This window comes from Xiphophorus couchianus, chromosome 1, assembly GCF_001444195.1.
Source record: "Xiphophorus couchianus chromosome 1, X_couchianus-1.0, whole genome shotgun sequence".
Lineage (NCBI taxonomy): Eukaryota > Metazoa > Chordata > Actinopteri > Cyprinodontiformes > Poeciliidae > Xiphophorus > Xiphophorus couchianus.
In genome coordinates, this window is record NC_040228.1 from 13,705,837 (window position 1) to 13,719,465 (window position 13,629).

Sequence of the window (13,629 nt, forward strand, 5' to 3'; positions counted from 1 at the left end):
ACAGAGTATAATAAAAAAATGTCTCGTTTTCTGTTAATTTTTTGTTCTTCACCTTAATTTCACGTTTGCATTTGAAATCTTATTTCTAGAAATGAATTGTGGTTTGTACAATTTATTAAATAAAATACAAATATGTGTTCATCAAATTTCTTTGGTGCATTTCTCTGATCAGACTCAAAATGTGATCAGAGAATTTCAGACTTCACTCTAAAGAAGTCTGATATAGAAGTATTACAAGGTCTGTCAGTGTGCAGTAAAAAAATATATACAACAGACTATATAATCAGGAGTTTTCTTAAGTTCCTTAGTGCAACCTGCATGATTTTATACTTCTGTTAAAATATGCATTTTGTTTTTGTTATTGGCAGTTTTTCGAGATTCACTTCTATTATTTCTTCCTACAATAAAATTTAAAATGTTTAACCCAGTCATTATTTTTTTATAATATCTGGAAACCCAGTATGTTAAAAAAAATCTTCTGGTAAATGGTTTTAGTACTACGACCCCTAACTTCCATTTCTGTCTCGGAAATCAAGAGATCTTTTTTTTTTTTTTTAATCGATTTGGCACCCTAAACCTCTTTATGCCTTTTTATATAGTTAGTGAGTGCAACTCTATTATAGATAGATAGATAGATAGATAGATAGCATTTATTGTCATTGAACAGAATTCAACGAAATTTCCATTGCAGCTCCCGTGCAAAAGGTCAAATATATACAGTATAAATAAGCAAACACACAATAATAATAATAACAATATATACAACTAAATTAACTATTATATTCTGTAGTAAAGAATGAATAGTAAACGCTCCACGTTTCTTATGCACTTTTTACCTGCTTAAAAAAAAACAACCAGATTTTAAATTTTCTCAGTCTATATCAAGAAAATACACAGGCAGATGTAATTAAGCTACAATTTCATTAAGACTCAGAAATCATTGTGGTATTTAAACACTAGGGGGAGACGTGCGCACATTTGATGATAATGAACACAGGCTTTTGTGTTAGTTACCCTACCTGACATCTTTGTTAAAATGCAGTATCTGTTTAATAAAGCAGTGCAAGGAAGAAAAAGTAGGAAAGAAAGAAATTGACTTACCATATACAGCTTTTTTCAGATATCATTTCAGCCCTGTCACTCGCAACTTAGAAGTTTCTCTTGAATATGTCATCAATCAGAGGTCATTTTCTGGAGAAATGTTTAAAGATTCATGTAGAGGTGCATCTCAATACATCAGAATATCATTGCTAAATAAATTTATTTACTGGTTTATTTAATAAAGGCAGACGTGTATCAGTTTCTCAGAAAAGTACAATGTTGTATAAGATGGGTAAAAACCTATTTTGAGTACATACTGCTGTGTTCGGTTATTACTTATTTGAATGGGGACAATTGTTAAGTATACATAATACCAAGAACTGTAACATTTATAGCCTGAGGTAATTTGCCATGCACATGGCTTCACGTATGTCCAGTCGGCTGTCCTTGACATACTCAGTCATTGTTAAAGAAGCTGGCTGCACAGAGCGTGCTGTCCCAAAGCATAATAATGTGAAGTTTATTGGAAGAAAAAGGGTGGGATAGAAGAAGACCCGCAAGGCGTGCCATTAGTACTTCAGTCATGTCCAGGAATGGGTAACAACTAGCACGCTACTTGAGTTAAGCCAGTGGAACCCAAAGTCTGGGTGGAGACCCCAGTTTGGGTCACCATTTTGTAATTATGGAGTGCTAAGATGCAAAGATCAACCTAAATAATAAACATGACTAAAGTAAATCATGTTGTTACTGTTAACATTCTTATAGTTTGGCATAACTTTAGAATAGATAAAAGCATAACGTTGACCCACGTATTAGCTGTTGTTGCTGTTTATGTTGTCATTGTTCCCCATTTTTAACTGATTCAAAGAGTTGAAGTCCCCAGTGTAGAAACGTTTGGAAACTAAACCACTCCTGAAACAGAGACAACTTCAGAAAAATATTACCTGGGCTAAAAAGAGGGCTGGTGTATGGAACCAGTAGTTTATTATCGTCTTAAAAATGGTCAGTATTTAACCTGCAAATAAAGATTGCATTGCCTTACATGCCTTAAATGCAGAAGGAGCTCCAAGCAAGAACAGAGCAAATATATTGTGCGGCACATAGAAATATTTTTCACTAAGTCAATATTTTTGTAATAGAAATAAAAGGTTAATGGACTTATGCAATATTTGGATTTTCTTAAACTTTTTCATGTTTTCTTTTGCCATAACTCATAATCTTGCACACTAAACACAAATAAATGTCAGGAATATGCCACCTTATAAGGAACAAACCTATTAGAATGAAATAAATAAACACTGTAAGGATAATTTATTACGATAAATTTGTACAGGTTTTTCATTTCTAGGCAGACTTTTTCATCCAGTCCCACAAAAACCTCAGAAACAAAAATCCTCCATGCTAAAAAATATTTAATTACCATAATCTCTCATCTTTCTTCCAGTCATCAAATGCCTCCACTGCCTTCTCAGAGCTTTGGAGGTGCACATCTCAGCAGTGCTTAGAGTTAAATTAAGAGGACAACATGATAAACAGTATCAAAATACAAGCTTGGTGTGTTATTACCAAGTGCTCATAAAGCCATTTTGGTTTTCTGTAATATTTACATTCCATCTTTGCCTTTGAGGGGCATTTATAATCTGAAGTGAAATTCTCTCATGGTTTAAATGTAAAAAATAAACATTCATTAACATTGCGACACGGATTTCTGTAACAGGTAATTAGTTTCCTGCACAGCTGGACTGAATCTGGTTTTGGGAGTCTGTGTCTATGAAGACAAAATGAACCATCTGTTTACTCTCTCCTGCCAGCTCAATATCAATCATAGTTTTGATGTCGCCACAAAGAGGGAAAAGCAAGATGCCGAACACACATTCACCCAAATTAAATCCGAAGGACAGAGGACAGTATTCTCCTCTTTTTTAACATTGCCTCGGGTGAGACGTGTTGAGGCAACCTCTGCATAAAAAGGTCGCTCTCACGGTGTCAACTCTCTTTTGAGTGGGAATTGATCTTATCTGTGCGCTTGTGCAGCCTATTGTGAATATTATTGTGAGAATAATTGTAACTATAAAGGAACTGTTTGTTTTATTCGCAGTGGAAGCTGGTTGGGGTTCTCTGCCATTTTCATCTTCTGTTTTGTGGATAGCTAATTAAAGTGTAGCCTTGGTAGAATTTTGTTTATTTATAGTGGTATTTTATTTCATAGTTAGGAGGTGTTTTGCTTTAATTGTTTTGGCCTCTGGAAACCCTGAAGCATAGGTCTTCCGTGTGTAGGTTCTTTTAATTTCTCATGTGTTTTGTTTTTGCTAAACTGAAAAATTAAAGTTTGTTTCTACTGACACCAGTTGTTGGGTGGAAACGGTTTCTTGTGTCATTTCTTGTGCCAGAAATAAACTTTGCTGTTTTGAGGGGGTTGCGACACAAGGTCATCCCTGAACAGTGCAACGACTGGACATTCCTGTGGTGTTTATATTTGGGTACAATTGTTTTAACAGATGAATGTGTCACTTCCAGGCAACCAGGCATTCTGAGGTCCACTGTGCTTCTCCACAATGTCATAGAAATCAGTAGGGTGTTTGAGGTGATGATGGACAGGTAGGTCGTCAGTTTGTGAATCTGAAAACTACAAAATTATGATCTGGGCTTTCGTAGTAATTTTAGCTTATAAAAACTTTAGAACTTCATGAAAGTTTAGCACAAATCTGAGATTTTTATTGTCCAGGCAATTAGCAAGTAGTTTAGAAATATCTCTGGTTATTTGACTTAAACTGAAAAAGTGAAATGCGAAATGTTTTTTGTTGGTTGTGTATAGCAGAAATAAAGAAATATATCAATCCAAAAGTATTTACAAATGATAAAGACGCTGACAAAGGAATAATGTTCTCACATAATTTTTATTGCATTGAAAGCTGGAATATTTGTACAAAATTATTAGTTTTATAAATAATTTCAATTAAGGAGACACAGAATGTCTTCCAGTGCAAGTTTATGGCTTTGAAACCATTTTCAGAAAAACACATAAAACCACACAAAACAAATAGGCTGATGACATAAAATAATAATATTAGATGTTGATATAAATACCAAAAAAAAATTGAATACTGACAAGGGTCTGAACCAGTCAGACATGAAATTTCATCTGCAAATTTGGATTTTTATCCAGAAAGCATGTGTTGAAGATACTTGTATGGGTCTTAAATTATAGGCCACTATGGTCATCAGTTCACAGCATATCAGACTGAGTGCAAACGATGGTTGTTTGCCTTCTTGTTCTGGGCCTTTGACTTGTATTCAGTCTAATGCTGTTTGAGTAATAATCAGCCAAATTCAATAGAGGCCAGTCGTTCACATTGCATAAAGCACATACATCATACAAAAGGCATGATGCGCAAACACTGCATCACATTCTTTCAGACACCTGCACAAAGAAACATTTGGTTGCTACAGCCTCACAGCCCATCTGCGCATGTATCTCAGTAGTGATTTCTTGAGGCATCTGGGCATTTCAGAAGATCGTATTTCACGTAGCCGACGCGGTCCACCTGCCTGCGAGAATTCATGCGCCAGTAGAAACGATCTCTGCAGAAGTAAATGTTGCCTGAAAGAGAAACGGTGATGTTACAACAACCACAATGTATGCCATGTTTTGTTGATGTTTGTGGATTTGGGTTCCTGAGCTTAGTGGTAGAAGGTATGTTTACCGTTGTGCTGGAAAACATCATGAGCATCATTAGGCACACCTCCAAAGACGGCATCGGTATATTTGGGGTATCCTTTGTCAATTCTTTGGGTCTTGAGATCAAACCTGTACAGATGAGAGACAGAATGAGATCTGCTGTTGGTCCTTTAACACAAAACGTTTTTAAGGATGGATTAAATTACAGATTTTGTCTAAAAAAAGGCGGCAATTTCTACTCACCTCCAGAAGTTCTCTCCACTGAAGAGAAGCACTTTGCTCTTCCCTCTCTGCAGTGCTCCCTCCACCTTCTGCACACTTGGGGGCAAACCAAGCTTCTCAATACTACGGGGACCAAGCACACTGCCTTCTGTGTACACCCAGAACCTGCTTCCTGTTGTAATGTAACAATAATAATATGATTAAAACTCTTTGTCTAACATTTCAGTGCTGTGATGAGCTCTTGAAAGAACACTCCTTACCTGAAAAGAAGTATAATTTTTTGGTCTGAACATCCTCAAAGGCAGAGTCAATGACAGCTGGTAGAGCTGGCCAAAACTCAGAAATGGAAAATGGTCCCTTTCGAACTCCTTCTCCCTTGCTTGGTACCGTCCATAATTGCCTGTTAACCAGAAATGCAAGATTATCATCTCATTAGGTTGTGTTTCTAGAAAATAAGTAGAACTAGGTATTTACTCACCCATCTTTGAAGAAATGCAGATCTCCCATAAACACAGCGATGGTGTCAAACTTGAGTATCTTGCAGGGGTCTTTGGTTTCATCCACAGTGGATGGTGTTGTCATGACAGATGAATCAGTGGGTTCAGGCTCTTCTGTGGCGTCGCTCTCGTCGGGGTAAGGCGTTGTGGTAGGAGTATTAGGTTGAGGGGGAGTAGGATCAGGGCCTGTTTTACTTCCTGCAAAATAGGGGAATGTTCTTGGTTAAGGCAAAGTTTTCATGTGTTTGACGAGATTCATCGTGAAAGAGTACTGAGTTCTCAGCTCACCATAGAGGTATTGAATGCCTTCAATGTCGTCCTCATGCAGGGAGAAATCCTCTATATAGCTGTACATGGGGAACATCAGAGCTTCTCTAATGTTGGAGTGATCCAAACCAAGGGCGTGTCCGAACTCGTGGGCAGCCACCAGGAACAGGCTATAACCTGGAAGATAGCCGGTTAGAAATTTTACCATCGCATAAAATGATAAACGCAGAACAAAGTCTTGCATTCATGTTGCTCACCCTGGTCAGGACAGAAACCCCATTTCTTGTCTTCATCATAGCTGTCAGTGGTGCCACACCACAATTTGCCGTCTTCTCTCCCCTCACTCGTACATGAGTGGTATTCCTTGCCCAGAAACACAAAAGGAAAGTGGCAGGGATCTCCCTCTGAGTTTCCTCCAATTACGGCAGTGTCTGGACAAACAGACAAAATAACTGTGGTTAAACAAAGCAACAAGCCACTGTGGCAGGACTTTCACGCCTTGTGTTTCCTGTTACCCACCGCGATTGGGACAGAAGCCATATTTCTTGTCCGTGTCAAAGTTGCTAGTGGTGGCACACCAGCGGTATCCGTCGCTGCGGCCCTCGGTGGTACAGCTCTCATACTCCTTATCCAGGAAGGTGAAGGGGAAGACACAGGGGGCTCCATCCGCATTTCCGTCAAATGTGTACAAGACTGTGAGAATTACAGTAGAAAGCGTAGTTGGATGAGTTCCAGTTTTCTTTCACAAGCTCATAAACATAAAGGGCAACTTCAGGCTTGTCGTTTTAGTCATGCTTACGTTCACTTGGGCAGAAGCCATATTTCTTGTCTTTGTTGTAGTCGGCTGTGGTTGCACACCAGGGCAGGTTGTCGGTTCGGCCTTCGGTGGTGCAGGTGGTGTATGATTTCCCCTCGAAAGTGAAGGGGAAGTGACATATGTCGCCTCCTGCATTGCCATAGTAAGTCTTCACCACTGAGAAGGCAGATCGGATTTTATGTTAAAGGAAATCTGTGCAAAGAACACCAGAGGAAGGCAGCGGCATGTGATTTCTGAGGTGTAGTTACCTGCTCCTTTTCCCAGAGTCCAGTGTTCGTCATCGTCAAAGTGGGCGTCCCCCTGCATGCCCTCACCAGGAGGATAGGCGTGAGCTAGAAGGCCATCCTTACCGTCAAAAGGGTATGGATCCCCGTGGTCTAAAAAGAACATGAAGCAGCTCATCAATGTTTGATTTTTAGAATTCAGCTTCTTAATTTGTTAGGATGCAAAGGTTTGACTTAAGAATGTAAAAAGGCACATACCAGCTTTTCCAAAGGAGATCATGATGTCTGCATTGCCTCGAAAAAGGCGGGTAAATGTCAGAGGAGTGACATCACTCCACACCTTGAAGGCTCTTGCAAAAGCATCATCAATCAGTTTGCTGTCCATGTCAGGAGAATAGTTCAGGATCCTGAGGACACAGTGAACTCAAAATGACTAGCTGATCCAGTCCAATGGAAACTTATCAACACTTTTCAGCTACAAGAGATAGTTTTCTGAAACTATAGTTTGTTGCCTATAGCACAACATGTCATGATATAATTTGCTTTTGATTTTAGCCTGTGATTTTTCTTTTATTAAAAATATAATCTACCATAGCAAAAACATCTCTGGTGAAATCGCACAAGGCACTGGGTAGTGTGTCAGTTTTTACTTTTCTCTTTATTTGCATGTTTTCAAGCATTTTAAGTTAATATTATTTAAACTTTCCCTTGCATGAACATCTATGATTTGTTTTTTTTGTATAAAGTGCTATTTTTCAAAAATGTTGCTTTCTGAAATCCTGCCTTGAAAATCAATGCTTTATTAACAAGCAAAGTTTTTTATAGCCACTGCATATTTGGTAGAATAAAAAATATCTCACTATGTAATCGTTAATGTAATGACACATAGTATTTCTTCCTTCCACTCACATGTATGTAACATCATTATGGTCCCATTTGAGGTCCCCGTCAAAGGTTTTATAATTGGCCACGTCAGGAACACCACAGCGAGGATGCTTCATGGCCTTCAGTGTGGGCTTGTCCAGTTCTCCAGTCTCCTCCAGGCCCAGCTGTCTCTGCATCCTCTTCAGAGCCTTTGCTGTGGACACCATGGACTGAAAGCCACTGCGTTGCTCCGTCTCCATGTAACCAAACCTTTTCAGATAACTCTGTGAAACAAGACAAAGCACATCAGAGCTCAGCCGAACACTCCCATTCTCAATTTGTGTTTTGTGACATTTATAAATTGCTTTCATAAAAGACATCTGTAGCCGTAATTTAGAGCGTAAATATTTCCATTGACATTATGATATCAGTCTCTGTTCAGGTAATTTGTTTCCCCCGAACAGCTTTATTAAAACTCCGTTCTGGGAGTCTCAGACTGTGAAAAGAAGAATAAACCATCTGCTACTCACTTCTGCCAGCTCCACATCTGTCACATTTTTGACGACGTCCCCTGGGAAAGTGACAAAGACCGACTTGACAGGAAGGCTCCATCCGTTCTGCACGCCTATTCCCAAAAGTAAACACACCACTAACGCAAAGCACCTCATGACGAGCTCAGCTGCAGCACAAAATGCAACAAAGATGCAAAAACTAACTTCAAAGACAGATAAGCAAGTGTGAACCAAAGTCAAAAGAAGAAAAAAAACTCAGAAGATCGTCAAAGTTTCCGCTTCAGTTTTATAAGTTGGTCCCTGTAGTCTGTCTGAACTGTGCTGCTGGTTGGGGTTGGAGATGTTGTATTTATACAGAGTAGAGTCTTAGTCATCAAACCCTCGCTCCCGCCTACTGTAACATCAGTTCTGTGTAGAAATTTACAGGCTGGGGGAATTTCCAAAACATCCACATTTATTTCATACCTACTAACTAATGAGTGGATAATAGGTTGATGTTTTTTTTCTTCTTTTAAAGCTTTTTCCATGTAAAGTGTGACTATTCGTCTCTTAAAATAAGAGCACATCAAAAATATTTTGCTTCTTGGTAAAGCACTGCGAAGAAAAAGCTCCTTGTTAAGCTTTTACTTCTTACTCTGAGAGGAATCTGTAAAAAAACAAAGTAAACCATGTATTGTTGATTAGATGATAAAATTAATTTGCATAGATTGTTTACATAATTGTTAACAATGTAAAGATTGAAGAACATCGATTACAGATAAAGGAGCTGATTTGTTTTCATCATTAATTTCCAGGAAACTACTCATCTGTTTATGAGTGTGTTTATGAAAAGGCAAAAATCATCATGAGACCAAGCCAGACACTTCTGTTATTTCACCGCTTAAAGTGTCAATGTAAAAATATCCGCTTCCACATTTTTATTTATTTATTTTTTTTTTTACAAATATAGAGTTATGCTTCCTCTTTGTTATAAGCTGGATGCTAACTGAAATGCAAAATTAGGTCAAGGATAAAGCAGACTAAGAAAACTGTGTTCTGATGTTTTATGTACTCAGTCTCTTGAATGTTTTTACTTTTGTTTGATTAATAGCAATAGTGATTAAAACCTTGCTCAGTTTCATTGAATAGAAAATAAGTAAGACTTAAAAAAGGGAATAAAACAGCTACCAAATGAATCAAACATGCTTATTAAAAGTTTTTCTCAGTTTTCCTACATCAGTGTGTGTTTGGTCTGATTTTTGGGAACTTTCTGCTATCTCCTCACTGTAGCTGCTGATGCAACACAACTAACTTCACTCAGAAATTACCCAGATCATTAGTAATGAAACATACGTGTTATTTCATAGCATATATTATCTCACATATGTTGGTGATGTGATTTCAGTCAAAAGTGTCTTCTCACGCATGTTTCTTCCCATATATTTCAATAACATTTCTCTTCTTATTAAAAAACAACTTGTGTGTTCAACTACGAACTTGACAGAGAAAGATAAGAGAATCGGTATGGTGGGTAAAAAAATGTTTTCATTCATGCTTTAGGATATGTAAGATGCATGGTGGTAGATGTTCCTCATATAGCATGTCACGACTCGCTAACCCACATGGTTGGTCGGAGTGGAGGATAAGGGATTTTTCTTTTAAGTGAACACATTGCTTACATCGTGTCTTGCTGTGCAAAAAAATGTTTTTTTGTTAGTTTGCTGCTCTGCACTTTTTCATGCTGGCACACATCTGCAAAGTTGTAAACCAGAGAAGGAAAGTCCCATACAAGTCCCTCTTGACTAAATTGACCCCATTGTCAAAACTATAATCCGATGCAAAAAAGTAAACCCTATTGTTACGCTTCATTGACCTAATTCAATCTGAAAAGCAGCAGTCTCTGCCTCGCAGATGTTTTGCCTTTTATGGAAGTTTTCCACCTTTTGAATAGGAGAAGGAGGTGTGAAGTGATGCACCTACAACTTATAGAGGAAGAAGTGGTCAGTGGCTCAATCGGTTTGACACATATCCTTCTGCCACGTTACAGTAGACATTACTCATGAATGTTGTCATATCTTCCAGTTCCTCTTTTCAGAAATATATATTAACAAATACCAGGTAGGATCAGCAGCAGTGGTCATGATTGCTTCCAATGTAAATAAAAGATAAAACTGATCAAATCAAAATACTTCTTATGGGTTTGAAGTGCTATCTAACCTCATCTCACAATGTTTATTTTGGCTTCTTATGGTTTTAGCTTGTTGGTCACTGCCTCACCACCCCCAATGATCTGTGAGGATGAACTAGCATGCTGATGCAACTCCACTAACAATGGATGGACAGCTTGGATGTCTATCCTTAGACAATGGATGGATAGTTTAATACATTTTCTGACTCAGTTGTTTAGTGAAATGACAGAGCTGATGCACAAGTAAAAGTACTTCCTAGTCCTGGGACAGAAATGGCAACATCTACCTGACATGTGCCTGAATTTATTTATTTATTTTTTAGATTTCAGTGTTGGCCACAAGAAGTCATTCATTATTGTGGCAAATGACAGGCAGACTCTGCTTTCAAGCTCCTGCTTTCAGAGTACATTCCTCCTCATTTCCTCCCCCTCAGTGGATAAAAAGGTATATAGATGTTTATACGAATCAATGTCTGAGTTTGTATGTGTTGCCAGCGCTTTTGGAAAATTTCATTGTGTTTTCACCCGCATTGTGCTTGCCCTCTTTTATGCTTTCTTACATTTTTTTTATTACATGCAAAAGAATGTAGCAAAAAATAAAAAATAAAAAAAAACTGTAAAAATTGAGACATGTTGTTCCTTGACATCATACTTGTAGACGTATAACTGTGGCAGACATTGGTTTTCTCCCGAAAGTTTGCCAGCAGCACTGAAGCAACATCACATCCTCGTTATTGAACAATATTTGTGCTCATTTTCACTTTTTCAACTGTTCTACCTTGCCACAAATCTAATTCGTTTTTTTTTTTTTGTTTGTTTCCTTTTTAGTACTTTGGACAAAAGCCTAAAGTTATTTCTGCTTGTATCTTCGTCTTTAGAGTATATGCAGCTCTCCTTTAAAAACATCTGCCACTGATTTCCCTTGGCGTCAAAGATTTAATGAGCACGGCTCCACTGACTTTTACGAATGCTTCATTTCATTTGGTTTTGCCACTTGGTTCTCAAATTGAAATCTGGCACTTGCCCATGAATAAACTTTTCTTGTATGGCAATCTTCCCAAGTTTTTCTTGCCACAGCCTGTTGGCACACACAATAGACCCATATGAGGTCAAACTGCGTCATTAGAGAGCTGGATAATATCAGAGTGCAGCAGCAAGACCGTCACTGCTCATATGGGTGCAGTTTTGTAATTATGTTAATTTTGTTAGCGTAAAAGACATGAAATGCCAAAATGTTATCCTTTCTGACTTCTCCATGTATGTCTCTTAGGCTGTAAAAAGACCCAACAAATACAGATGCAGAAGCACTGCCTCATATCTGAGACATATTCTAGATGTTGACATTTTACGGTCACTATTTGCTCAGGGGGAAAACTCTATTTTTCTGTGGAATCTCGAAACCGAGCATATTTCACAAGAAACCACCTCGCATACTGCTCCCATTTTCTTTCCAGCAGCCCGGATTCAGTGTTTACAGTTTAAGTTAAAGAGTTGCTTACATGCAAAGCCCAGTTTACGTGTGGAGAGTATTTCACAAATGCTCTCACTTTCCTCCAGGCAGCCCAGATTTAGTGTTTACAGTTCAGCATTGCATAACAAGCTTGGTCTAACTTTGTCCCTAACTGTGACATGCTTCGGTTTAGATTAATTCATATGCCTTATGGTATGTTTCTAGCAGGCGGTTATAAATGCAAAAGAAAAAAAAAATCGCTTTACGTCTGCTGCCACTGATGTGGTTTTCTGCCCACTTCCTTTTCAGCTGTGTTGCGTTTTACGACGGCGGGCTTGTTTGATTTGTTCACTTTGCGGTGGGACTCTGAGACTTGTCAACAAAGAGGGCCGTCACCTCATCTGATGTGGAGGAAACATTGCCCCATCACCAAACTCCAGGTACTTTACCAAGCTGACTCTTCTGTGCCCTCCAGTTATTCTGGGAAAAGTTTTGCTTTTCTAACCCTGTCAAACTGTTTATGTTAATATTCTCAGAAGAGTCTGAGTTTTACTTTGAGTCCTTTGTTGTTGTTTTTTTTTCTCATTTCATCCTGGCAATAACTATGTTCAGAGCATTGTCTCAGAATATATATTTACATATATATTTTATTTTTATTTGAAGGGACACTATGGTTGTTGTTGGTACGTCAATGTCCTTTCAGCATAAAGGTTAAATAAAACAAATCAGAGAATATTAGCACAAACTGATCTAAACGAGCAATGGACAGACCAGAAAGCATTTTATTGTCACTTTGACTGTAGAGAGTGGAGAAAGAGAGGACAAGAAGGCAGAGAGAAATAATTACAAGAAAGAAGTCTGCAGTGTTGCGTTCAGTCCATGATTGGAACTGTAGGAGCACAGAAGCGATCGTGTTTGACTCATGTTTCCTGAGGCAACAGACAGGAAAGCCGCCTCTGTTTCACTAATATATCTGCGAAATCCAGGCTATTAGTCACCTCTGGGAATATTTCTGACTGACGGGTCTAAACTTGCTCACCTAATCTAATTAACTGTTAGAAAAAAAGACAAAATCAAAGGACAGTGAAGTTGTGCCGTATCTCAGCTTAGATCAGAATGTAATTTGGAATTCAAAGAAACTTGAAATGCCATTCATACATCCATTATCTATACCTGTTTTTTAAATTATTGTCAGTATAAAGCCTTAATATATTATGATAAACTCTTTTATGGGATTTTATTCTAAAGCAGCTGAGCCAGGTTGATTCTTTAAAAGGAAATGCATTTCCACATACGGATGATGGTGTGTCACCAAGTACCACATGGTATTACATGATGCCATCAACAGAAAATAAGTCAATTTTTTCAACGAAATAAATCAAAATCTGTTGAGTGAATCCGTTGGCGTTTATTGGTAAAACATAAAAATCGATTAAGCAGTTTTACTTTTCCCCAATAATTTTGTTGTATTAAAGTCAGAAACCATCTAAAAAACCATATTGATGGACAAACTTTAAAGAAATAACTATGGATGTATGACTGTGGTGACATTCATTCAGATACTGTTTTGACAGACCGGTCATCTTGTAATCATAAAGTTATTGTTTTGATTCTACCTCCCTATAAAATGATAATGTGTCTTTGTTAAACCAAAATTGTTTAAGTGCGTTTGCATGTCAGTACTTGTCTTTCAATCTGAAGGTTGTAGGTTTGATTCCAGCTTCTTCCTGTTAAATGTTGATGTGTTTCTGGGGCTATACTGAAATAAACTGCAAGATAACTGCAATGTTACCACGAAGATTCAGTCTGTATACTGTAAAAGCAATTTGATTCACCGTGAGAAGGAAAGGATTCATTCTGGAGACAGAGTTGTATTAAGTGAAGGAAGT

The 13,629-nt window shown here is 37.9% G+C and overlaps 1 protein-coding gene across 1 annotated transcript; it reads right to left on the reverse strand.

The window, feature by feature from the left end:
• Positions 1 to 3,919: 3,919 nt before the first annotated feature.
• Positions 3,920 to 8,457, reverse strand: mmp9 (matrix metallopeptidase 9). Its single transcript, XM_028018723.1, has 13 exons — positions 8,142 to 8,457; positions 7,657 to 7,895; positions 7,006 to 7,154; positions 6,772 to 6,900; positions 6,506 to 6,679; positions 6,226 to 6,399; positions 5,964 to 6,137; positions 5,728 to 5,883; positions 5,421 to 5,637; positions 5,203 to 5,342; positions 4,964 to 5,114; positions 4,746 to 4,849; positions 3,920 to 4,642 (listed from the first exon to the last, which is right to left on the reverse strand). Exons 1-13 carry the CDS (start codon positions 8,277 to 8,279, stop codon positions 4,518 to 4,520), a joined length of 2,070 nt encoding a protein of 689 aa, XP_027874524.1. The 5' UTR covers positions 8,280 to 8,457; the 3' UTR covers positions 3,920 to 4,517.
• Between the last annotated feature and the right edge of the window lie 5,172 nt (positions 8,458 to 13,629).